Source organism: Epinephelus moara, chromosome 1 (genome assembly GCF_006386435.1).
Source record: "Epinephelus moara isolate mb chromosome 1, YSFRI_EMoa_1.0, whole genome shotgun sequence".
NCBI lineage: Eukaryota > Metazoa > Chordata > Actinopteri > Perciformes > Serranidae > Epinephelus > Epinephelus moara.
The window spans coordinates 14,744,577-14,770,775 of NC_065506.1; the positions used below are offsets into that span (position 1 = coordinate 14,744,577).

Consider the following 26,199-nt stretch of genomic DNA (forward strand, 5'->3'; position numbering starts at 1 on the left):
ATCAAGTCTGGCATAGACAAAGCTGGTGTTTTGGCTCATTCAGTGCATATCAATCAAGTACAATTGTATGCTTGTTTTAAATTACTTTAAAATGTCATAATCAGATGTCTGAAATATCAAATTCTACATATATACAGTTTGAGACTCTGAAATTGTGCAAAAGGAAAATGTGCAGCATACCATTCATGTCGGCTGATTGTGCGAGCAGTTGAAGTCTTCTGAAGACGAAAGGAAAGGCAGCTGCGGTCTGTTCTTTCTGGAGAACAGAAGTTATTGTTTACCCAGTAAAACCTGACAGTGTTTGATGTGCATTAATCTGACCAATTTACCTGTTAGAGTTGCACTTAAAGTCATTTCAATTGGCTCAAAGTTTACAAGTAGGGACTCACATTAACCTTTTTGCTCACCAGCCACTGTGGTTAGTGATTTTCTAAAGTTAGCCTCTCTTGTCTCTGGCTTTCTGTTTCGACTCAACTCACAGTTATGTGGAAGCATAGGATTCATATTTTATTATTTATCATAATCAGATCATTTTTATCATATCTACTTTATCCCTTTTAACACTCTCGTTATGTTTGCTTGCCACATTTGCTTGCAGCTTGCGAAAAAAAACAAACAGACCAGACTGCAAAACTATTGCTGCAGATTGCGAGGCGATCACAGAGCTCAGGGAATCAAGGACTGTAAGTTTCTCTTGATCATGTCTGGCGAGAACAAAGATGATATTTTGAGTCACTCAGTGCATATCAATCTAGTACAATTTTAAGCTGGATTTCAGTGGCTAAAAAAAAATTCATGATCAGATGTGTGAAATTCTATGTAGGCTATGCAAAGTATGAGACTAAATTTCTGCAACACAAAATATGCACTAACAGTGTTAAACCTTACCTTTCACGTAGGCTGATTGTGCAAGCAGTCAGAGTCTTCTGAGAAAGCAATATGTCTGCTGAGCCACAAAGTCTCAGATCACTGAAAAACTCAGATTTTCCTTCCTGGACAACAGGAGTTAAGCTTGTCTGCAGTAAAAGCTGACAGTGTTTGATTTGCACGACTCATGAGTAAACTGGGGCTTTACATGTCGATCCACAGGTACTTCACCATGAGACGTGTCTCATAATTGTGACTTTGTACTGACATTATCAGTGTCTAAACGGAATTTCAAATGCACTTTATACCCTAAAGCTTGCCAAGAGCCAATAAGGCGCCATTTTTATTATTAATTATTTTCATTGCCAGAGTTGTGATCTCTGACAGCATGGCCAGAACAACCTCCCAGCAGAGGGTTATAGATCAGTTGAGTCAGACATTTTAACCAAAATGTCAAATATTCAGTGGTAGCTCCTCTATGTTCGCCACCAATAATGGAGGAACCAGTTTCCTATATGGCTGTCAACGAATATTCTAAATTCGAATTTAAATTCTAATTTGAAAAAAAACGGTGAAATGTGAATGTGAAAATTGATATTCGATTGTGGAGAGAAAAAAAACACCACCGCAGCTGTCCTCTTTGCGAGTGGGCATTGGCCTGGGCCGCTGCACTGATCGCACTGCATAAACGCCAGGGCCACACCGCCCGCGGAAGTGCTGCTGGTCGACAAGAGGTTCTGCTGCCAGCTGTTGTCTCCGTCACCCCCCGGCTTGACACATTCGCTCGCGGCTCGCGCAGAAAATAGACTAGACGCCGAAACGGAGTTAACATGTGCGGTGTGGCCATGGGGAGAGGGGGAGCGAGCGAGAGGTCCGCGGTCGTTTATAACGTAATGTTATAGATAACTGTTTTATGTGTTTTAATGTGTAGGTATGTAAATGTTTTCAAAGATGTTTATGTTGAAAAATTTCCTTGTATTATATAGAAGTATGTTTCCTTGTATTAGTTTGCCCTCTTGTGGACATAATGCGAAAAAAAAAATTCGAATGGTTCGAACCTATGAGTTATTTTTAGAAGGAATATTCGAACGTCATTTTTGAGCAATTTTGACAGCTCTAGTTTCCAATGTCCTGACTGACAGCGTTCAGTCTTTTTTTAATTTCAAGAATATGTTTATTTCATTTTTCATATAAAACACAGGACATAACCGCTCAGACTTGACATGACAAATAACATAAGTAGCTTAAAAAAACAAAACAAAAAAAAAAACAGGAGGCATCATATTTATTCCAACCTTCACCACCCCTATAACAACATAGCGGGAGCATCAAACAAATAAATAGGTTATAAAGACAAATAGTAAGGTTAGAGGAAACGTATAGACCAGCTAAGCTGATTTAGGAAACCCCTGAAATACAGAAGACGACAGCTTAGGCCCAATGTATGCTTAGTAAGGGCCCCAAACTTTATAAAAAGCATCTACTGAGGAGTGAAGCATACAAGAGTTACACCAGCCTTGCAGAAGTCCACAATCATCTCTTTGGTTTTACAAATATTGATGATAAAGTTGTCAGCTTTACACCCTGTTACCAGTTAATCCACTTCCTGCGTATGCACTGAGCCGTTGGTGTTTGAGATGAGTCCCACCACTGCTGTGTCGTCAGCAAACTTCCCAATGAGGTTGCTTTAATAAAGAGCAGTGCAGCCGTAGGTAAGCAGTGAGTACAGTAGAGGGCTCAGGATGCATCCTTGTGGGGAAACAATGTTGAGGATGATACTGTAGGATGCGATGCTGTGGATTCTGACAGCCTGATGAACCACACATTAGATGGCGTCAGCAATGGTGCGGTTCTTCCTGTAAGCGTATTGGTGGGGGTCTACTGTCACATCAACTGTCTTTTTAATGTGTGTCATTACCAGCCCCTTAAAGCATGTCATGATTATTGGGGTGAGCGCAGCTGGGTGGTGATCATTCAGGCATGACATTGCGGGACATTTAGGGAGCAAGATGTTGGTGGTAGTCTTAAGGTATATTGGAACAGTTGCCTGGGACAGTGAGGTGTTACATATGTCCTTCAGTACCTCTGAGAACTGGTGTGCACAGTCCTTGATCCCCCTGCATGGGATCTTCTCCGGGCCTGCAGTTTTGAGGGGGTTGACGTTATGCAGGGACCATCTCAGATCTGCTGCTGTCACGCTGAGGGGCAGCTCAACTGGTGGTAGGTTGAGCCTCGAGGAGGGGATGGTGTTAGATACCTCAAAGTGAGGATCAAAGGAGTTGAGGGCATTAAGCCAGGGTATCTGGTTATGATAGATGGTGATAGTTCTGGTGGTGGTAACATGATCAACATACTTGCTAATGTAGCCAGTGACAGATGACGCATATTGCAGTCCAGGTCCATGTAGTAAGCAGGGAACAGCATGACGGAGATGTGATCGGAGAAGAGCAGAGGGTGGCTCTGTATATGTCCCCCCGTCTGTTTGTGTAAACTCTATCAAGTATGTTCTCTCCTCAAGTGGCAATGGTGATGTGCTGCTTGAACTTTGGTAGTGTATCCTGCAGATGAACATGGTTAATGTTACCTGCAATCACATGGAGAGTGTCTGGGTGCTTGTTTTCAAGTGAGCCAATGCGATTGTGACGATCCTCCCAACATTAGCATTAGCACTTGGGAAGATCTAAACAGCGACTACAAACAGAGCTGTAAACTCATGTAGCAGGTAATGTGAATGGCATTTAATAGTCAGGTGTTCAACAGCCTCGGAGCAATGGGCACCAACCAAGGAACTGTTTGTGCACCAAGTTTTGTTGACATCTAGACATACATAGATGAGACTAAGTCTGGAACAATCTGGAATAACAGGTTACATTATCACAGCCTATAACTTCATAACACATTATTGGAAGTTTAGCAGATGACATTGAAATAACGAAGTAATAAATGCATATAATAATGGCAAACAACAGTGTTTTAATGTTGATTTTCTTGGATTGAATGATTTTCTTTTGTCAGTAATTATTTACTTAAGAACAGTATGTCTGCTCCTTGCATCATCTCAAGATACTTAACTCTTAGACATATACAAAAAACATAAATTCAAAACATGTCGTCCATTGTTACTTTTCTCAATCCCAACAATTACATGATTTTCATTGCAGGAACAATGTAATTCAAAGCATTGTTATCATTGTTTTAATCAAGCTGCTCTCTCTGGTTAGTCATGAAATCAGCACAGGTTGTGAGATCTTTACAGGACAATTAAAAAAAGAATATGTGCAAGATTTTAGAGCGTGTACCATGCTTTGTTGTTTGCAGGCTGCAGTTTGTTCTGCAGCATGCTTTGTTGTTTGCAGGCTGCAGTTTGTTCTGCAGCTTTACATTGAATTTTTCCCTCAGAATTTGCTCTATCTCATCATCTGTTATGTTCCTCATGTCAAAGACATTCACACCTTCCTCAGGTTTGTAGGTGACCTCACTGTAGGTCCGGCCAAGAAGGGCTCTGAATCCTGTTGGTGTCTGCAGAGAGCAGATGGACTTCCTGATGAACAGTGAAGCAGGATCTGTCTGGAGTGTGTGGTTTGTCTCCAAGAAATGATCAACCTCACGAGGCACCAAGGTGAAGCCATAGATCTGCTTTGTTACCTTCCAGTCCACCAGGCTTGATTTTGCAAAGTCTGGATTGAGAATCTCTGGCTTTCTACCAGTTTTCTCCAGCACCCAGATGTCCCCCTTGTCTATGAGGCGAAAGACACCTGCTGCCTGAGGTTGGTCCTTTGCAGAGACAAGCTCCAGGGGCTCCCACACTTGAGAAGACACCCCAAAGCTTACATCTGCTATATAAGCCTTTCCATCAATGATGATCTTGTTGATGAGATGAGTTTCAGCGGGTAAAAAATCATTGGTGGTACTAGAGAAAATTCTGGAGCCCAGCATTGTGGTGTCGTAGCCCATTTCTCTCAGCACCCAGCCAAACAGGAAGTTGTTCTCAAGGCACCAACCACCACGGCTGCTCCTCACTATCTTGTTGTAAATGACCTCAAGATCCATGATGATCCTCTCACCACAGTGAACGCTGAGGTTCTCAAAAGGAATTGACATGACGTGCAGTTTGTGAATCAGCTTCAGTGTTGCAAGATCCAGCTTATCAAAAGAGCCATGGAAACCAATTCTTTTAAAGTATTCCTCCAAATTCATCTTGCCTGTAAAACATGACATTACATGAATTAATGTCACTTTCTAATAAGCCATACGTAAGACATACATAAAGCCATTAGTTGAAGTATTAAATCCTTAATTAAGTCAAGGCAAAGTCATCTCTATTGTTTTACAGTTTAAAGTGGTTCATAAATGCATCTCAAAAGTCTGGTGATGTGGGCCAGCAGGTAGGCTCTAGGCTTAGGGTCTTTAAATATTAGGAGCAAATCCCCAAACAGTCATTTTGATTGGTCAGGGGTAACAAGGGTGGGCGAAGAGTTGAAAGAAAAAACATCAGTTGTTCCTAAACTTGTGAGGTAAGCCATGTGGCATGTTGATTTTCTTTCAAAATGTCTTCCCAATATACTTCAGTTTGTATTGAAATGGTTTTTGAGTCAGTAGCTTACTTAACGCATTCAGGTACAATGGGACAAAAAAAAGAGCTACAATGGGACATTTTTCTGAAGTGAAACCAGCATGTTTTAGGCTACCAGGTGTCATAAAATCATGACTCATGCTTTTGTGTGCCACCCTGTAACTATTACAGACATTTATTCTTACTAAAAAACTTTTTGAAGATGATACAGTGAGTCCATGTCAGTCACAATGGTCCAGAATTAGCAATTACTGTCACACGCACGCACGCACGCACGCACGCACGCACGCACGCACGCACACACACACACACACACACACACACACACACACACACACACACACACACACACACACACACACACACACACACACACACACAGGCATGCCCATTGTTGACAGTATGGCACCAAGGAAACAGGCACCAAAAGGACAGAGAAAGCACAGCAGAAAAGTAGGCCATTTTTTTTAATGAATAGTTAGGTTACATTGATGATTTAATGACTAAATGACTGATAAAATAAATGAATTTAACCATTTGAAAAACAAACAAACACGACTGTCCCATTTTACATGAACATGTCATGGGAGGGAGGGAGGGAGGGAGGGAGTGGTACTTGATATGTTTCAAAGTCCAAAGTTTCTTAAGTATTTTACCTGGCAACATGTTTTCTTTAAATAAGTGTAGCAGATATGCATAACAAGTTATAAAAGTCGCCATCACTTAAGATAGTCTTCATAATTTTGTTAATCTACCAAAATTCGTCTCAATTCCCTGACTCCTTTCCATTATTGATAGGTTACTAGCAGTAATTAAATAAGTAGAAGCAGTGGGCCGACTTACCTTTCGATGTGTTGGTTTTTCGTGCAAGTATTTGAGCAAAACAATTCAAAGGAGGTGCAACTCTTCTCTTGAGACCTGCAAGTCGAATGACTATTTGTTTCCGGAATAGGCTCTTATCGCACATTAAAAAATAAAACTGCAACCTATGCCTTGCCCAGACAGGGTTTTTGTAATTGCTGCTGCAGTAAAACACTTCCTTGCAGTTGTTAGACTCGCTTATCGCCGCTAGAGTCAACACTTAAGAGTTTATTTGCAATATTGTGTTGAAACGTCACTTTTCTTACAGATAACATGTAAATAAAGTACAGCTCAGCGAGTGTGCTTAAACATGTGATGTATGCATTTACATGAGCTGTACAGTGCCTAATGAAATAAAGGTATGGTTGATGGAATATAGTCTTTGCAGTTAAACAAACGACGCATATGATTGTATTTACATTATTTTTCTTTAACTAATTAGCATTAAGAATTAAGTTTGGGGAGTACGTCAATTAAATGCAAATGTTTACAACATTATCTCATAAAAAAAAAATCTGGGCTTTTATTCTGAAGGCAGGATGGGCACACCGGAAATGTTACCGTTGCCAGCAAAGCGCGTCAAGCTTGCATTTAAGATCTCAACATCCTGTTACAACTTTCAAAATAAAAGCGTTATTGGCGAAAATATCGAGACGACATAATTGATACAACAGGAATTGAAAAACAAAAGGACAAAATCACACGCTTATGTGACAATTCTATCACTGCACATACAGATTATGATTTTGATATTTATGGATATTTTGCTAATGAAACCAGCTGCTAATCACTTTATCACTGTGAATGTCACCTTACTTCCTGTGTTATTCTCCCTCTCTGTTTGCACACTTGACGCAGCCTGTCGAGCTCTGCATGGCGGGGCTGTTTTATGAATTGTGCCAAGTTACTGAGAGGTTTTTACGTAACTTAGTCTACGTAACAAAAACACGCACAGCACCGAAGTGCACAACGGTGTTCTCTAACCAGTGCTGTAAGTTAGTAGAGTTTTGGATGACTGATATTCAACAGATACTTCCCTCGTGTTTTACCCGTCTTATGCTTAGGTTGGTACCGACAGGGAATCCAAATAGTTCTAGTAGAGGCTGTGGATTGATCATGACTACTGTCTGTGCATGTGACTGCACTGTAACACTACTCTAGCATAGTTTGAGGCATGGCAGTCTGAATGAGCTCTTACAGAAAGTAAGTGTGGTAGGTGATGTCAATGCATTCAGCTTGTTGCATAAAAGGTGTAACGTTAATTGCTCAAGTGCAAGGTCGGTGAACCAGCCTGCAGACTGCAGGTTAGGTAACGTCAAGTCAGCAGCTCCCTTTGGTTTTTGTTTAACCGTTTGGTTTGTGACTATAGACTTCTGTCATTTATGAGGTTTCATCTGTGTTTACTATTTCTTTATAATGTGCCTAATACTGTATTTTTTTAACTGACAGATTCACCCTCCTGCAATGGAAAATACACCTACAGACACATTTTTGATAACTGGAGGATGTGGCTATTTTGGTTACCGGTAAGAACAATTTAACTTTGTGTGTTACTCAAGAATATGAAGCATACATTCACAGTCAGTAAACCTTCAGTCATGACTTCAGAATTGCTCTGTGCTGTCTCACTGCTATACCACAACAAGGTGGCGCTATCGCACCAGTTATCTAAGTTGAGTTGGCTCTGTGACTGCCACAGGAGATTCAAAAGTAGAAATACGTGCCATCAGATTTACAATTTGAGAACCTCTTGTGAGTTTCATGCAGAGATTAATTCACATTTAATATCTTGTTTTCCTCTGCAGCCTGGCATGCTCCCTGCATAACAAAGGAGCAAAGATCATTCTGTTTGACACAGTCCCTCCAAAGCAAGAAGTGCCAGAGGACATTGTATTTGTTCAGGGAGATATATGTGAATATGCACAAGTTGAGAAGGCCATCGCTGGTGTGGACTGTATATTCCACATCGCCTCCTACGGCATGTCTGGCAGGGAGCAGCTGAACCGGCATCTGATTGAGGCGGTGAATGTTCAAGGCACACAGAATGTCCTGAAGGCTTGTGTTGAGCACGGAGTGTCCAGGCTGGTTTACACCAGCACCTTCAACGTGGTGTTCGGAGGCCAAGTGATAGAGAACGGGGATGAAAGCCTTCCTTATCTACCTCTCCATCTTCACCCCGACCACTACTCCAGAACCAAGTCGCTGGCTGAGATGACTGTGCTACAAGCAAACGGTACAGCACTGAAGGACGGCTCAGGGGTGCTGAGAAGCTGTGCGCTGCGTCCAGCAGGAATCTACGGGCCTGGTGAGCAGAGGCACCTGCCAAGGATAGTTGGCTACATAGAAAAGGGGATCTTCAGGTTTGTTTATGGTAAACCCAGCAGCCTGGTGGAGTTTGTCCATGTGGACAACCTGGTGTCAGCACATGAGCTTGCCGCCAAGGCTCTGACCTCAGAGAAGCAGCACCGCTCTGCTGGCCAGGCCTACTTTATCTCAGATGGCAGGCCTGTCAACAATTTTGAATTCTTCAGACCTTTGGTAGAGGGCTTGGGCTATCCTTTCCCCAAACTGCGCCTTCCTATCTCTCTCATCTACTTTGTTGCCTTTCTCACGGAAATGATTCACCATCTTATCGGGCCCTTCTACAACTTCCAGCCGCTGCTGACACGTACAGAGGTCTATAAGACTGGCGTGACACATTACTTCAGCATGGCAAAAGCTAAGGCAGAGCTCAGCTATGAGCCTCAGGAGCACAACCTGGATGAGGTTGTACAATGGTTCAGAAGCAGAGGCCATGGGAAAAAATCTCACAGCTCTTTCCTCAGTCGATTGCTGCTAGACATCCTGTTTGTTTCTGCCTTTGTTGCTGTGGTTCTCTCTTTTCTTCCATTTGTTGGCAGTTGATGAGCAGCCAAAGCAAAAAATATCAGTCTGACAATTTCCAGAATGCTGTATCAAGACTGGGTTGTTTACATGTCTCAAAATGACGAGGTCTATCAGCACATTTTATTACGAAATCAGTCAGTACTGACAGGTGCTTCACATTTAAAAACACTGTTTTATACTGTTACACCCATCACATGTGAAAAGAAGCATATCTCTGCTCTTCAGTGTCTTAATTTTACAACCCAGGGCTGTTGTCACTGTTAGAGACTATATGTCAAATACTACCTCTTTTTCTCATGTTACCTTTTTGAAAGAACATCTCTGGGAGCAAAGATTGATAATCACCTTATACAGACGTGTTTTTAATGCTGTTTTTTTGGAACTGTAATCTGATGAAATACTGTCATGAATAAATCCTGACATGGAAAATTTGGTTTGCTTGATTTTTTAACATGGATTTAAGGTTTAATGTTAAGGTTATGTTTGTGTTTTACAAAGGTAAACAGTGTTCATGTTTGAAGACCTTGGATAAACAAAGATTTGGTAGCCTTGTCTATAATGACTACAGTATATCTACTCTGGCCTGTTGGCATATCTATATATCACAGTCACACAGTCATAATATACAAAATATGGAGTTATAAAATATAGAGTGGTGTCCATTTGTGATCAACATATACAAAACCTTTTTTGTTAATTTTTTTTAAATGATTCATACACTTTGCATTCAGTTTATTTCACTTAAAATGAAATATAATATTTTTGTGCAGTCTAATAAAAACTCAGAACAATCATTTAATTTATTTAACCATGTCTTTGAGACTGGATGTATCTTTTTTAACTCCTCCTTTGTTGCCATCATCTTAATATCCCTCATATTCCCACAAGAGCATATAGTTAGCTATGGTAATTGGACATTATTATCTTAAAATGGATCATATAAATCTAAGTTAGGAAGACCTGGGACTATCTTCATCTTTATAACATCAGACTGGAAAAAGGTGAATAAACTTGAGTTGCAAATAGCTTTGCCCTCCATAGTACCAACTTACTGCAGCTTATTCCCGGTGTAAAAGGAGTCGGACCAGGTGAGGCGTGCTTTGTGTGGTATTTTAGTCTGCCTGGGATGAATGCAGACGTCCCCTTCTCTCTAAACTATTCTCTTTTCAGAGCCGGCAGCCCCTTGCTGAGTTGGTCGCAATCATTGTTTCTCTGCAGCATTAACCACATTCCAGAGAGGCGCAGCGCATCCCGTCTTCATCCCCGCATTCCTTTTACGCAAACGAGTCCCCTGTGTAAAACGGTGTTTTATGCAGGTTTAACTCCGCTCGGTGAGCTCAGATTTATACACGACGGATATTTATGGCGTATCCGATTATCCAGCCTAGTTTGATTTTTGCACGGTGACCGTAAGCGAAACTAGAGGAAAAACCAACAAGGGGAAATTCCTCCGCGCAGCGCGCCATTGACTGTAAAGACCTTTCAACTTAACAAAAACTGAAGTTGACAAACGTATCCCTGTCGGCTGAAACTGTGAGAAAGAGTTTGTTTTTTCGGCGAAGGGGGCAAAGCAGAAGAAGACGATGCGGCACACGGTGGAGGTTTCTCAGTACGTCGGTGGTTTTCTGTAAATGAGCGACGGCTGTAACGCGGCGTTTTGTTTTGATTTCCATGTGAAATGCAATTAGTGCTCCGCGGTGCTCGCTAGTTTGGCTCGCGGAGCGGAGCACACTCTGAACTTGTTTCTCGCCTCGGGAGCACAACATGGAGCACTACCAGGAAGATTTGGGACTCCGGGCCAGTAAATTGATGGAGGACCTTTCCTTGTATGATGCTTATAAGGACGGGATGTACACCGCGAGGAGAGACTTGGTGATTAACCCTGATTTGGACTTTTCGGCTCCGGCTGTAGCAGAACATAAAAGTAAGCCAATGAATGGTACCTCTGTGCTTCACCAGCAGCATCACACAGTGGAGAATTTCACGACTGGGAATAAAGTGTACAACGCGGCTCCGGTGCGCCCTGTAAACTGCACCCGGACCGTGCCTGTGGATTTTTGTGCCCCTCAAAGAGACGCAGTTTATACCGAGAAGGGCTGTTGCACCAAATCCGAAGTGGCTTTGCCGTGCTACACGGGCGCTTCCGACAGGCACCGGAGATACTCTCTGGAGGTGCAAGGCCACAGGTACAGCACCGGCTCCGCCTTCGATGGCGTGCCCCTGAACAAGCCGGTGGCAGTGCCCGGCAACAGGTGCAACAGTGTCTGCATCACCAGCAGCCACGACGGGAGATATAACGCCACTAGCCCAAGGTCCAGCTTAGCATCTTCCCTGTCCTCTCAGGAGCAGAGCAAGCATGCCAGCCCGAGGTCGAGCATCAGCAGCCCGCGCACTAGTTTAGTGGTACCGGGTCAGGACAGGTACACGAGCCCCAGGTCTAGTTTAGTTCACTGTGAGGGCAACAATGTCCTCAGTCCCAGATCCAGCTATGCAAGCACTGCCAGCGACACGAGTAAACACTCCAGCCCCCGGGCCAGCCTCAACAGCTGTGACTGCTGCAGCAAGCCCAGCAGCAACCGCACCAGCGGCATCAGCATGGGCTACGACCAGAGGCACACCAGCCCCAGGTCGAGCACGGCGAGCCAGTATTCCTTCACCACCAGCCCGAGATCCAGTTACTCTGACTCACGGTACGGGCCCGTGGTCAACCATGACCTGGAGGGGGCGATTTTACACACAGCGCCGCTGGCGAGTCCTCGCTCGAGCATCTGCAGCCAGGACGGGAGCGCGAGACCGGGGACCACCGCAAACTGCGTGGTCAGTCCCCGGTCCAGCATCTCCAGTCACAGCTCCAGAAGTTCCCGCAGCTCCAGGGGGTCTATGAGCACCTACCCGGATCTGCAGCTGCCTTCACCCAGGTCATCGATGCTGGGCAGCAGTTTACACGAGGATACGCTGCTGCAGGAGTTTGGAGACTCCAACGGGATTCCAAATCGCATCCATCTCCAGGGGCTCTCGGCTGTGCCAGAGCCCCAGCAGCAGTCAGCCCAGACGGGAGGGTCTGTGGAGATGACCGCGGGGTCGCCATCATCATTTAGTTATGGGATGTCCTCCAAAGCAGTCTCCTCGAGCCAGAGGTTTAAGCTACCTTACCAGGTGACCCCTAACCGGGAGAGTGGACCCAGCCAGGCGGAGAGGCGGCTGGAGGCGCTCACTTTGGAGCTGGAAAAGGAGTTAGAGATGCACATGAAAAAGGAATACTTTGGTAGGTAACATTAATTGGAGTTGATTTTTTTCCAAAACTTTGCAAGTAGAAGGGAGTGGGGAAAAAAACAAAAGAGTATGTTTCATATGTTAACATATAAACCACTGGGACTTTTACATACACAACTTTGACCCAATATTAACTATCTAGAACACAAGCCTCCCTTTATCAACACTGCATTTTGTGTAGGAAGAGGTTTTGGTTCTGTGGCCCTTAGTGCACACCTGAGAGTTAGGAAAAACAAAGGTGCATTGAGCATTTTTCCAATGTATTGTACATATGGATAAGGTCTTGCATCAGCTAATAAGTGATTTAGGAAAATGGGTGTTTAAACAGTCATTTGAATTGCATTTCTCGTGAACTGTGATTGCTGATTGATGTAGCACATTAGGCCATAAAGGCTCTCCTCAGATGCCATGTGTAAGGCACTGATGCTCTGAACCTGACTCCTCTCCTATACTGTCCTTGCAGACTGCACACCTCACAGGTATCTGTCAGATCTCTACAGTGTTGCATTCAATGAGAAAAGCTGCTGTAGGTTTTGGTCGTGCAGATAGAGTAAGTTTAAAATCCCAAACAGTGGCCCAAAATTAAGGTTTTCAGCCAACAATAGCAGTGTTTTCAGTATTGGTTTGTTTTAATCCACTGCACAGAAAGAAAGATTTCTCCATGGCAACAATTGAACAAACATGTAATAGTATTAGCGTGAAACTTGCTTTGTATTTCAACAAAGATGAGTGCCTACTGAAATTTGAATTCAAATAAATAGTGAAGCGTTTTTCTGGAGTTTTTCAGTGCAGGAACTTAGGGGTTATTTATAAGTTTGTCATCTTTTCAGAGTCTATTTGCAACCTGCTAATGCTACATTACCACCAACAGGTCCGTCTGTGGCAGATAAGAGTGGCATTGAAGGGCAATACTAATTTCTGTCTTGGCAGAGCTAACATTTGCACAGCACTGCACCTCGCTGAATGGAACCTTCTGTTCTGCCAGAGCAGACACCCATCGGTCATTCAGAGCAGTGTGGTCTGGGTTTGTTAAAAATGCAGTCATCCTTTGGAGGATAGATTGTGGTCAATGATTTGGTTTTTGGCTGATTTCAGCAACTGAATATTATGGCGCGTTTTTTGTGATAAGGGACTGTGAGACCAGATACATTTTGTTCGCCAGCACTAACACAGGCACAGAGGGCCTGCTGAGGAAGTTGCTGTCTACCTTTGAATTAGCAGCCAGACAAATGGCTGCAGCCAGAGAACAGTGGCTTGTTTTATGGCCAGTGCACTTGCTCAGAGTGAGGCTGAGACAGCTGTGGATTTGTTCCAGAGAAGCAGGTGAGAGCAGGAGGATGGGAGGCAGAAATGAGGAAGACAGCGAGGGGGAAGAGCAGGAGCGATAATGGAGAAAGAAGAGAGAAAGGAAAAGGAGGGAGAGAGAAGAATGCAGTCAGACACTCCGAGCCCAATAGAGACAGCTCTGTTTCCGTAGCGACAGTGGAGAAATTGATCGTCGCCGGGGCTTTTTTTTTTTTTTGGGTGGGGGGGCAGCAGTGCCTGCCAGTGTCCCACACTGGCTGGCCCTTGTGTGGCCTGTGTTTGTTGTGGTGGCGAAGGAGCTGTGAATCAACAGCTGGCCCGATACAGGCCTGCAATTGAGGCAGCAGAGGGAGGCCCACCCCACCCCTCATCCCCCACCTCCTCTCCACCACCACCACCACCACCCCGCCCTGACTCCCCCGCGAAGCCCTTCATTAACCAGTCAGTGGGGAGTCGGGCAACACCAGACACTTGGCACACGATCTTGGCTGGCGGGCCAGACATAGTTGGTGGGGGTCAAGTCTGATCACCTGCCCAGAATTATAATGGCAGTAGTCATGCACATGCCTGACACACACACACACACACACACACTCACACACACACATACATGCTGACGTGTGGACAACAGCACACTGGACTGCCTTCTGTATGTGCTATATACATGCACAAATTGCAGCTGACACAAGATTAGATGTTTTCCTTTTAAGTCTTACTTTAAGTTTTAAGCCTACATGATCCTCTGATGTGTCAAATGCTCTCAGATTACAAGTGAAGACCTCTTTCCTGAAATGATGCTGTATCTCGAGGCTTTGATGCTATAAAGGCTATCTGCTTCCCCTTTTTTCACCGTTCCTTTCATAGATTCACATAGCAGTGTCAGTATTATTTCAGTAAAGGGGTGTGCAACATATCCAATCATACACCAGCTCTAGAATTCACCAAAAAGCATCTAGTGTCTAAATTTCAGATGTCATACTGTCTTTTTTAAAATTTGTGGCCACAGTGAGGTTTCACAGATCCTGGTGCTATTAATTTCATGTTGTGCGCGCTGAGTGTACTGTGATTTATCATACAGGACCATAATTATGTTGTACAAAATACATGAGCCTGCTCCATGTGCAGTAACTGAATCACTCCTGTAAGACGTGCAGAGGTTTTAAAGCATTTGGCAGCATTCGGTTCCACAAACTTAAAATCTGCAATTCTTCCCTCTATGAATTCAGCTGCAGTTGTTTGATTGACACTTCACATGTAACCTGCTCATACCTTCGGAGATCAGTTTGATACTTTGCTGTAAGACGTCAAACCACACTGAGCGGTCGTTAAAGTTTCATGAATCAGGCTGTGCTAGCCTTCTTACAACTCGCAGCACGTTCTGTGTTGGTTTCAGTGATGGTAGAATATGAAGTCAAGTAAAACACTTGCTCAAATGAATTATTATCATCATTATTATATTCCAATTACTTCATAAAATCACATGTAATGTCACTGTTACATCAGAAAATCTCAGTTTTTCCTTTGCTTGGTCCTCCACATTACGTTTTCCTGATGTTCATCAGAAATAACATTGAACATATTTTATAATACACATACTTTACCCATCCCCTGCTTTTATTTTATCAGACTCATCAGTCTTACTTTTCTCACAAGCATAATAACACACCCACATTGAGCAGCGTGCTACTGCTGCTATTGAACAACATCACGGCGTGATCTTAACAACAGTGTTTAGCTCAAAAATGCAGGGATGTATGCCAATTTATTTTTAACCCCAGTGAATGCACAACATCCTGTCCTTGCCACATGAACATGTTATGAAATGGGCACATGAGGGATCCAGCATCCTGTTTTAAATGAATAACAAGAGTGCTTCGGAGATTTCCCTACTGCCCTGTAAAACGATAGCCACATCCTCGCTCATAAGACACTTCAAGATTTTTGGCATGTGTGGTAATGAGAACAAATCACATGTTGATTTTTATGACAGATGTTTGTCCAGTGATTTTGTCATGATAAAGAACGTTTCAAATGTCCCCTATATGTTAACAAATGTTGACAAAAGAAATCTTGACAGTCTTGCCAACACATGATGTATAGTTTTTAAGAAACTGCAGTGTAGTAGCACCCAGACAGATAAAATAATGAAGGTAAATCGATACTGCTTCATAAATAAATCACACTTTTTTGGTGGGTAGAGAAAATCAAAGTTAAAAGCTGTGTCTGTAATTGCGTAGGCTATAGATTAATTCTGTGGAAAAGACATAAAAATGTAGCCTCTCGAAACAGCAGACACATTGTGACATGAGATTTAGGGGTTAAAAAACACACACACACACACCTGCTGTCTTCGTACAGATGTGTAGTGAGTCAGCTGCGCCTGTTTGGTCCATGGAGGCAACCTTTGTGTCGAGGCTACATTGTGATGCTAGTGTACAAGTGGGACAGGCGGCAGAATAACAATACATACAGTAGAGAAATCAATACACAAAGAACATAGTAGTGACTCTTACTCACATCACACACTGTAATCTGAGTTTGGATTAGTCACAAAAAGACTATGTTTCACTCCACCCACACGCAGTTACCGGTAACATACATAATCTGCTGAGTATTACTTCATCAAAAGAAGCTTGTCATTGTCATCCATTGTTATTGCAAATAAGCGGTAAAGGAAGTATGCTGTCCTGATGCAGTAACAGAACAGGAACAAACACCCTGGGTGAGCACAGAGGAAGGGGTTGTATCATGATCTGGCCTGTGATCTTTGGGTCCTCACTAGATGTAACACTCACTCAGTTAATTCTGCACGCTTACACAAAAGAGGTAGCATTCATAATTACGAGCCAATCACATGCAACACTACTAAATTAAGAGGGTTTAAAAGTGTGTAAGATAGGGTGAAATTAGGTCATTGCAGTAGCAGAATGAGATTAGCAAAGTACAAGATGAATATATTCACATGGGAGTAGAATGAGAAGCAATAGAAATAGTAGAAATAAAGCAGTGACCAAATACCACAGTGTCAGACCATGGATAAGTAGTAGGCTAATTATAAATGGGCTGTCTAGTGTGATTATGGGAAAGAAATGGATAACTGTCATATTGCCCCTGTGTTTCATGCAATACAGAGAACATTATACCTTTTAAAAGTTTGTGCTGCAGAAGTCAAGAAGAAATATAAATTTTATGTAATCAGTTTGGCGGCACGGTGGTGCAGCGTTTACAGATGTCGCCTCACAGCAGAAGGGTTTCTGTTTCGAACTTGAGGTGGGGTGTTCGAACCCCGGGATGGGGGAGCCCCTCTGTGCGGAGTTTGCATGTTCTCCCCGTGTCAGCGTGGGTTTTCTCCAGGTACTCCAGCTTTCTCCCACAGTCAAAAAACATGCAGGTTAATTGCTGACTAAATTGGCCATAGGTGTGAATGTGAGTGAGGATAGTTGTTTCTCTCTATGTGTCAGCCCTGTGATAGTCTGGTGACCTGTCCAGGGTGTACCCTGCCTCTCGCCCGATGTCTGCTGGGATAGGCTCCAGCCCCCCTGCGACCCCTAACAGGATAAGTGGTTACAGAAGATAAATAAATATAATATATCTGATCGAAATGCAGCATGTGTCATTTACTGGGAGCAAATGTGAGTGCGTGGATGCTTTTCTAATTAAGAGGCTACAAGAGGGCGTTTTTATTTACAGTCATGGTCTCCTTGAGTCTATAAAAAGATAGTCTATTCACAAAGTTGCTTCAAGTTTCTTTGAGCTGCAGTGATGAATAAGAAACCTAAGCTGAACCAAACACAGGAATCAAATCAGAATTTCAAAGAAATGATTTGCAGCAGTAAATGCTTCAACTTCTACCATCTTTGGCTGATAATTCCTATGGGTTTATCAGGATGACCATTTTTAATTTTACCTGCTGTGAGATTTCACTGAGTGGGTTTTTAGTCCTAAAAGAAGAATGCACGGAGGAAAAAAAAGGTTCTAGCACATGCAGGTACCTGTGTTTTCTCCCACTTTGTTTGGCATCGTGGACTTTTATTTTGGAGATATTGTTCAACCAATTAAGCTCGTTTGAAGTTTGCTTGTTCACTCTTGTTGCCTTGTTACGTTTGGTTATGTTTGTTGAGTGCAAGAGAGAAGTCACGAGTTCAGGTTGCACCAGGAAATGCCAATATTTGACTTTGATTCCGATTAACTAATTTGTGTAAACACTTAAGATTTAATAGGAAGACATGTACGCAACCTTTGGGTGCTTTTCTCGTACCCTTGTCCTTTATCTGTTTCTTACAATGTCACAGACAGAGCTGTTACGAAAGAGAAATCATTGCTTCAGATAGCCAGGGAATTCTACGATTACGTCACAGAAAGTGTGTCCTTGCTCTGAATCCTTCTGGACATGTGAATTTATTTTAAAGATAATTCAATGTAATAATTTGTCAGTGGGAGGAGGGGAGTGGTGTCCAGCTCCCTGTTGGGATCTTGTGTCCTGTAGGCACTGTGACCCTGGACTCACCCCACCGAGGCTCTGACCCTGCACTCCCTGAGGAATGTGACCCCAGTGGAGGTCGTCTTGTGCGTGAGAGTTTGAAGATCGTTAGTCTGCTGCTGATGCGGCCAAATAGTTTTAAGCCACTGTTTCCACCCTCCTATCTCATTTCTTCGCTAAAGGTCATCATGCTCTTCGTACTTGGTTTGTTCAGGCTGATGTGTAGTGCCCATGTACCTGTGGACAGCCGACATTCCCTCCCAGGGCTGGTTTTATGCATCCCAAGGAGGACATCATTTACACACAAATCGCACATGGTGAACTTTTAAAGGCCCCAAAAATCTATTTTCTCAGTAAGCTTCTTACAGTTAGCATTGGGAGTCATTCAAGAACACAAAAGTTTGTGCAGAAGTTTGAACAGTTGTGGTTAATTTACATGACGGATTTCTGTACATTTGTCTGTCCTCCCTCATTGCATTGAAATGGGACTGTCCGTCAAATCTGATCAAACACCCACACAGTCCTGATGATGATTTTGAGTGATGGGTTCATGATGAATAATAACATTTTCTGAACTTTAAGGCTACGCTGAGCGCAGGCAAATCAGATTTGTTCCTTAAATCAGATCGTGAGACATCCTGTCCGCACTGTTACTCGCAAGTGATCAGATTTGTCTGTCCAGACGTCACCTGACTATCTGTGTGGGTTGCAGTGGAAAAGATGTAGGCATCAGTTACTATGTAGCAAGACTGGTAACATGGCTTTCCAACACAGAAGCCTGAGGAATGGAGGTCCATCATTTTGCCCTCCAAACAATTGTGCTGTCAAGCTGTGTTTAATCATTTCAGTTCATTTTAGTGTTTGTCTACAGACTGCTGTTCCTCATGCTGCCCTCCACAGTGCTCTGCTAGTAGCAGCATGGATTCTGCTCAGCACCTCCATCACTCTGGTTTTGCCGTTGTTGTGTGTCGTGTTCAAAGGCACTTTGAAATTCGACAAGAGCGTTCAGTGTGAGTCGCAGTGTAGAAATCTGATTGGAATCGCATTTCAAACAGACTCCAAATGTGGTTTAGATCAGATTTGCAAAAGTTTTTGCTCTGTAGACCTTCTTCAATCAATGTGGATAAAATCAAGATATGTCAAAAACAGATTTGGGTTGGCAGTCTGAACAAGGCCTGACTTGTCTCCCACATAGAAATACTTAGATAGAAGTTCTCAGTGGGTGAAGGGGATGTGCTAAGGGAATTTGTACTCATGATCACAATATTTCTAAAATCCTGTTAACAACCCAAAACATAATTGCAGAGTAGGGAACAGCACCATCCTCATCTCAGAAGCATCTAAAACAGAGTCTAGTTGTACATGTTGAGTATTGAGTACAGATGTTTTATACTGTAGCTCATTTAAAATGGACTCTCAGACTGCAAACGTACCCCTAAAAGTCAGCTCAGGGGTGCAAAGGTTTCTTACTCTGGTATGATTGATTAGCAGCACATCACTGCCCCTTTGAGCAAAAGCTCTAAGTTGTTGGCACACCTTGTTTCTGGCCTGCCCTTCCCGACAATCCCCTGACATCCACTGCATTTCCTGTCAGCATACTTTGAAATAATCATGAGTAGTGTGCCTTCAGACGGTATGATGTAATCCGTGGAAATGACAGAAGTTTAGGTGAGACTGATGCTACTGGAATATAAATCATTTTGAGAAATATTACTTGTGAATTAATAATCACAAACTGAAATTTGGAATGCTCTCATGCGTCTTTAGCCCTCAGTTAAAAGCACAGCTCTGCTCCTGTCAGAGTCTGTTTAATGTTTGGTGTTTGGCACAGTGTGGTTTCAGAGCTTGACATGCTTTGACACCTCAGATTTTCATTGTGATGTTGGTCTTCAAATGCTATCAAAAGCTCCAGAGCCTCTGGAATATAGCAGAGATGACATTTGAAGCAGATTTATCATTTTCTTTTTTTTTTTTAACTGTTGCACACACAGTTTGGCAGAGGTGTTTTTTTGATCAGCTTTCCAGCAAAGCTCCAACAAAGCTGGCAGCATGTCCAGAAATGGTTTGATTCTGATGCGGCACATCGGTGGCAAACAGTATCTTTATTGAACAGAGCAAGCAAGTTTAACATCCACTCAAACTTGTTAGCATAGCATTAGCCATAAAGAAGAAGTAAATCAGTGTTCACATGGTGCTTTGCCTTAAGGCCACTCAATGATGTGCATTTCTAACAATGTTAAAAATCTCATGAAGACAAAATGCTTTAAATGATTCACCAGGAGATTTTCTTCCCACTCTGGATGCAGGATGCTCTTATTCTGCCTCTGCATACACAGTATTTTCATCAGCCAGGATACATGGCATCTGCTAACTGACCATGTGTCTCTAACAGGTATCTGTGTCAAATGCGGGAAAGGTGTGTATGGAGCCAGCCAAGCCTGCCAGGCCATGGGGAATCTGTATCACACAAACTGCTTCACCTGCTGCTCCTGTGGTAAGTAAAAGTGAAATAATAGTAAAAACTGGTTCATCATCCAGCTGAAAATGTGAACGTTACCTTGCCTTAATGTGTCCTTATCTGAGCCTAGCCATGGATATACGGATGACTGGATTACTTTGATACTGAAGAAAACTTAAAAACGTAATAATTCTCAGGCAATTTCTGGAGTTATAAGGAGCATCTTTTCTCAATGAATTTTAAGTGTTTTTATGGTCAGATTTGACTGAGATACGACACAGAGGAGTGTTTTGGAGTTTTGACGCTAATTGCAATAATTGGGCGCTAAGTGTTTTAAAGCACCTCAATCGTCTCCATGAGCTGTGTGTCATAACAGCTGCTGCAATTTCCCTGACTGTGTGCACAAGCAGGCCGCAAGCTTTCAGAACACCGGCATGCACCTGCCTGTTTCATCTCACACAGTGTCCTTGCCTCAGATCTTTTCCTCCATGCAACCCCCTGCAACTCTCCTGCTCCCCCTGGGAAGGCTCCCCTCACTGTGTGAGGAAATATGTTGACTTGGGTCGACTCATGACAGCCTGTATAGCTGTGTCAGTCTCATCCCTGCTCATCGCCCTTTCTGAGGCCATTTTTCTGTCACTACTTCTCTGGTCCCAGGAAAATTATGCCCGCATCCTTGATCTCACCTCCAAAGCTCTGATTGGTTGATTGCTTCAGCCAGGGAAAACAGCACCACACATTATCTGAATCGCTGGAAAACTTCAGAGATGTGGGCGGTGATTGGAGGCCTGGAACCAGGCTAATCGGTTGGTCTAAAGCCAAGCAAAGTTTGCCACTTTATGCTTTAGGACTCTTTAGGTGATTAAAGACAAGTGATGTGTTTAAAATCAATCAGTCTGGTGCCTCAAATGTATTTATGCTGTCGAAATATCCCACATCTTACAGACAGCATCAGTGGAAAACAGAAAACTGTGGGGAAAATGTATGCTAATGCTCCTGCTTCTGCTTCCGGGATCCTCACCTTTCTCTCTCTGCAGATTTCTGAATTCTTTCGTACAACCTTGCTATGAGCTTCAGCTGCTGCTGTCTCTGCTGAAAAATCATCATTAGTATCACCAGCTTCCTGTCAGAGGTGGTGTTGTGGTCGGAAATCAAAACATCTGCTGCTTAAAAAAAAGTCCTCAGGCCTGAAGTCGGCTCAGTGGAATAACAGGGCAGCTCAGTTCTCTCTGTTAATAATGCCACAAAGAAATAAAATGCTGACATTATTTGTTCTTCAAGACTGTAATTAAATCTGTTCTCGAGCTCACAGTATAGATCGTGTGTGTGTGTGTGTGTGTGTGTGTGTGTGTGCGTGCAGATTTTTATTAGACGCCCCTGTCACCCGACTCGAGCCCTCCTCTCCTGTTTCCCGGGGAAACAAGAGGAAGATGTCGGTAGAGAGCTTTTTAGCCAGGTTGCTTCCATTCATATGTGTACTATACATGGATACTGATCCTCCACCCCACCCCCTCCGGCTCTGGAAGAACTGCCTATAATTTACATGTAACCAAAGCCACATACTTTCCGATTTATTGTGTGTGTGAAGAAAGAGGGGCCAGAAGCTGAGTGTCCAGTTGCTGGAGTTGTGGAGTTTGCTGTGGAAATGTAGCCTCTGACCTGGTTAAGTGCTGTTTTAATAGTCCTGATTATGATTTGGGGTTTATTTAGGAGTCATTGGCTCCACTCAGAAAGCTGCTTTCAGGGATGCCATGAAGCAAAGACACAGGTCTTTCAAACAAACTTATTTGCGAGACAAGCAGATTATTTCCTCTGAAGGCTAAAAATACTCTCAGAGAATGACTGGATTACTTTTTGGAGGGGGTAATTACATCATAAAACAGCTATGTGGGACCTTACTGCTGTTAGATGAAAACCACAGACAGCTCCTGTGAGAATTATTGTTGAGTTTATTGGAGAAATCACGTCCAGGATGAGTTAACAGGTCGTTTTCTGTGCTCAGCGCAGGTCGTTGTTGATAGCTTCACGGGCCATACCGCCTCTCGAGATGGTTTATTGGTAACGTAAACTCGGTGATGTATCATTTGACCTCATGTGAATGGGAATGTTTTCTTTTAAGCAGTGTTTTGAAGGCCTCTGAGAAGTTTAGTTTCAAAGTGCCTGCTCTTGTCATAACACAATCCAGTGATTTATCAGGAGCTACGTTCTTATGTCCCTGTTTGTTTTTGGGTTCCTGTTTTTTTTTTTTTTTTTTTTTTTTTTTTTCTTCAAGTATGGTCCTCCTGGAGTCTGGAGCTCCAGAGTGAGGCAGAGTTTGCTGAGACATTGCTCGCTGGTAGCCTTGGGCTTTGTTTAACCATGCATAATTGAGCCCTCCTCTTGGCTTACTCCCATGGTTGCACCCTTTTTTTTTTTCATGAAATGGCCAAGAATGCAAACTACCCCCCTCTACTTCAGCCGGCCTTCCCTGGAGGACCTCAATCAGACATTCACAAAGTGTACCAGACCTGCTTATCAGAGGGGGCAGGCCTGGCACGGTCTCACATTAAACTGCACATGCACAGAGTAGTGCATGATACATGTGCAGACAAACACACACACACATAAGTGGACATGGTTTTAGGATTCTTGAGTGAATTCAGTTTGGATTTTCTCCCTTAAGAATTGCATTAAATAGCTTTATTTCTCTTGCACACCAGCCACATTCATCTCAGAGTTAAATAAGTACATCTGCTGGGGTACTTTATATACATAATGATAAAGATTAGCGCTCTCTTCTCTCACAGCTGCTATTTAAGTGCCATTAAATAAGGCATTTGTGCCCATCTGCAGCTTTAATTGTAGCGGGAGGAGTTGCACTTTCCTCAGTTTGCCACCGAATATATTTTCCCTCAGAAATCTGCTTGAACTGGAGTGAATATATGTTTCCATGTGAGCGTGAGGCAGGGTGTTGTTGAAAATAAGCACGCCTTCTCCAGATAAAATAAAAAAAATAAACATGCCATTTTGGGCTGGATGAGCAGACTGTCAGCCGCAAGGCTGATGAGTCATCTCTGTGTTACAGTAATCCAAACGGCCTCTGAAAGCACTGGCAGGAGAAGAGAGCTCAGGGGCTTGGATTTCTCAAATCATTCACCGCCACCAGTTGCACCTGCCAGGCAGCGGAAAGCAGAAAAATAGGGAACGTTCAGTTCTTTGTCTCTTGTTCCTGAAGTCAAGCTGTATGTTTACCTGCACACCTACTATAGCAGTGTTATTAGAAACACTTTGGCAGTTCTCTGACTGTAGAAGCTCTCATGTAAATAAGTACATCTTCAAGATTCAAATATGATTTATAGATGTAAAATAAATTGATACTAGATACCAGTCTATATATAAAATATATAGTTATACAAGTCAGTAGTTCGTTAGATGCTAACAAGTGTTCTCATTAGCAGGCGGTCAGAGAGCTGACAGCTAACAAGCCTGCAGCAGTGTTGTATTTCTGACACCCTCGATTTAACCTTTGTGGTTTGGTCGAGCTTGTAGCAGTGCAGTTGAGTTCCTCCTCTTCTTTTAATGACTAACAGACGGACTGGATGCTGTGAGACATGTTGCACCAAAGATGTGTGTTGTAATATCGATTTGAGCTGCAGCTAAATATTATTTTCAGTATTAATTAAAAGCAAGAGATTGATTCCCAATTCAATAATATATCAAATATGAAATTGTGACATTTATTTATCCCTTACCTCCTAACAACAAAACGATCAGAAGTCTCTCTCTGTTGTCTCTTCGTAGAGATGCGTGGGTTGAAGTCAGCCGCAGTGCCTCAGGTCTTTATTCTTGGCATGACAAGTTGACTGTAGATGAACTCGTGCAGCAGTATATCACTCAGCTGTATTTACATTTCAGCTGCTGTACATTTGCACATTCTCACTGTATACTTCATCATTATACCCATTAGCAGTCTGTGCTATCAGCTACATTACCAGACTATCAGTACATTGTACCATTCAACATAATATGGACACATTTACTAGTTTTAAGGGTTGTCAATTGTTCAAATATTGAAACACATAAAAATACATCAGCAGAATTTTCATAGCTGCTCTGCCTCCAAAGCCCAGAAGCACTATGATCACAGTATGAGAAAATAATGGTGCATCACAGACTAGAGGATATTATGAACTTATAAATAAATGATTTATCCAGTTGAGCTGTGAGAAAAAGCGTTTTGTCTCACATACACACTCTCATCCCTCTCCTCTATACCTCTTCTTAGATCTGTCTCTCTATGGATCCACTTCGGTCCATTTTTAAAACATTGTGATGTCACCAATCATGTCTGAAAGTTTGGAAAGCGAAAATCTTTCCTGTAAAGCCTTCAGCTGTCCAGATGTTCTGGAACACTGGTACGGACCAAGAGGGCAGAGCACACACTGTCTCTGTGTTGGGGCAAATTAGGGGCAAATCTGCACAGATATCTTGTATTAATGAGAGCATGATATGAGTCAGTGCTGGAATGTCTGTGTGTGTTGGTTTCTGTATTACTTTGGCTGGCTCAAGGGGTGTGGCAGCAATTACTGGTCAAAACAGAGTGAGATGATTCTGATACTAGTGGAGACCTGCATCATTCACGGTGGATAATATGCTCACTGCTGCCTGTGCTGTACCTTCCACGGCTGGTTTCTCACCAAAATTGCTCAAAATCTTGTTGAGACTGCAGGCCTACACACGCTCGCCATGACATGGTATAAAAAATCCTTTTGAAGCTCCTTTTGTGAGCAAATCACCACAGTTACATGTCCTTCTAGCCTGGCCAGAGCTCCTGTTTCTCTGCTAGAGACGGAGAACAGAGAGACTGAGTGATGCATCCAACCAGCAAGAGCAAGAGCAAAACCTCATCTTAGGTTTATTGTTGGTGACAAAATGACGCAGCAATGGAATAAAAAATATTGAGGTGATAAAATACAAATGACAGAGGACATCCTGTTGTTTTTGTCTGCTGATACTCATTTTCCACCTAAATCAGCGCCTGCATGCAGGTTTTTTAAACAAAGGAAAGCTTGCTAAAAATAGGCATTCCCATTCACAGTAGACGGGAGCTGTGTATTCGGCTTTGCAGCAGATGAGCATTTTTTTTACTGGTGTGTCACGTTCGACGTCATGGGCAGGCTGGAAAACAGGTTAGTAAACAGTAGAAAGCAGCGTGTAGGACAGTGAAAATGTTATAATGGTTAATTCTTACTAGACTACTTTGGAATGATGTTTTAGCGCTGCTTTTACGGATGTTATGTTGTGATGGCACGTCATTGCATCTGTTGCTGGCAAAGGGGCTAAAAGGATTTGCACTTTCACCGGGGTGTTGTATTTCCATCAATGTCAATCTGAGCTGGAGCTGATAAATACCTGTGACTACTGCAGAGTCATTTGATCCAGGTGTGAATGCCAACTGTAACCTTTCCCTTTACATACAAAAGCCAGATGTTAGCAGGTGTTAGTTGTTGTTTTTTG

The 26,199-nt window shown here is 42.9% G+C and overlaps 4 protein-coding genes across 6 annotated transcripts in view; 2 read left to right on the plus strand and 2 right to left on the minus strand.

Annotated features, from left to right (window-relative positions):
• Positions 1–1,050, minus strand: part of LOC126393342 (arylamine N-acetyltransferase, pineal gland isozyme NAT-10-like) — a 6,864-nt gene extending 5,814 nt beyond the window's left edge. The window contains exons 1-2 of the mRNA XM_050049469.1: positions 889–1,050; positions 181–256 (exon numbers count right to left, since the gene is read on the minus strand). Coding sequence (XP_049905426.1) covers positions 181–187 — 7 coding nt within the window. The 5' untranslated portion in view covers positions 188–256; positions 889–1,050. The remainder of the gene's footprint in view (positions 1–180; positions 257–888) is intronic.
• A 2,330-nt stretch (positions 1,051–3,380) lies between these two features.
• On the minus strand, positions 3,381–6,558 carry LOC126393801 (arylamine N-acetyltransferase, pineal gland isozyme NAT-10-like). The gene is made up of 3 exons (XM_050050152.1): positions 6,284–6,558; positions 4,167–5,069; positions 3,381–3,451 (listed from the first exon to the last, which is right to left on the minus strand). Exons 1-3 carry the CDS (start codon positions 6,405–6,407, stop codon positions 3,381–3,383), a joined length of 1,098 nt encoding a protein of 365 aa, XP_049906109.1. The 5' UTR covers positions 6,408–6,558.
• A 594-nt stretch (positions 6,559–7,152) lies between these two features.
• On the plus strand, positions 7,153–9,603 carry sdr42e1 (short chain dehydrogenase/reductase family 42E, member 1). 3 transcript variants are annotated; one of them, XM_050045608.1, is made up of 3 exons: positions 7,153–7,365; positions 7,751–7,827; positions 8,107–9,603. In XM_050045608.1, exons 2-3 carry the CDS (start codon positions 7,766–7,768, stop codon positions 9,203–9,205), a joined length of 1,161 nt encoding a protein of 386 aa, XP_049901565.1. In that variant the 5' UTR covers positions 7,153–7,365; positions 7,751–7,765; the 3' UTR covers positions 9,206–9,603. The 3 variants fall into 3 exon arrangements, with proteins under 3 accessions (XP_049901565.1, XP_049901557.1, XP_049901573.1); XM_050045600.1 differs by having other exon boundaries at positions 7,153–7,292; XM_050045616.1 differs by lacking the exon at positions 7,153–7,365 and adding an exon at positions 7,384–7,504.
• Positions 9,604–10,407: 804 nt separating this feature from the next.
• wtip (WT1 interacting protein) overlaps positions 10,408–26,199 on the plus strand; it is a 33,476-nt gene continuing 17,684 nt past the window's right edge. The window contains exons 1-2 of the mRNA XM_050044254.1: positions 10,408–12,452; positions 20,638–20,739. Coding sequence (XP_049900211.1) covers positions 10,952–12,452; positions 20,638–20,739 — 1,603 coding nt within the window. The 5' untranslated portion in view covers positions 10,408–10,951. The remainder of the gene's footprint in view (positions 12,453–20,637; positions 20,740–26,199) is intronic.

What these genes read in the sequence shown, in the direction of transcription:
- LOC126393801 (XM_050050152.1), bottom strand. Translation starts at nt 6,407, where the DNA reads ATGTGCGATAAGAGCCTATTCCGGAAACAAATAGTCATTCGACTTGCA. An exon ending in AAAAACCAACACATCGAAAG is followed by an intron (nt 5,070 to 6,283) that starts GTAAGTCGGCCC and finishes CATGTTTTACAG; the next exon opens with GCAAGATGAATTTGGAGGAA. An exon ending in CCTGCAAACAACAAAGCATG is followed by an intron (nt 3,452 to 4,166) that starts GTACACGCTCTA and finishes ATGTGATTGCAG; the next exon opens with GTAACATTAACCATGTTCAT.
- sdr42e1 (XM_050045608.1), top strand. Translation starts at nt 7,766, where the DNA reads ATGGAAAATACACCTACAGACACATTTTTGATAACTGGAGGATGTGGC. An exon ending in TGTGGCTATTTTGGTTACCG is followed by an intron (nt 7,828 to 8,106) that starts GTAAGAACAATT and finishes TTTCCTCTGCAG; the next exon opens with CCTGGCATGCTCCCTGCATA.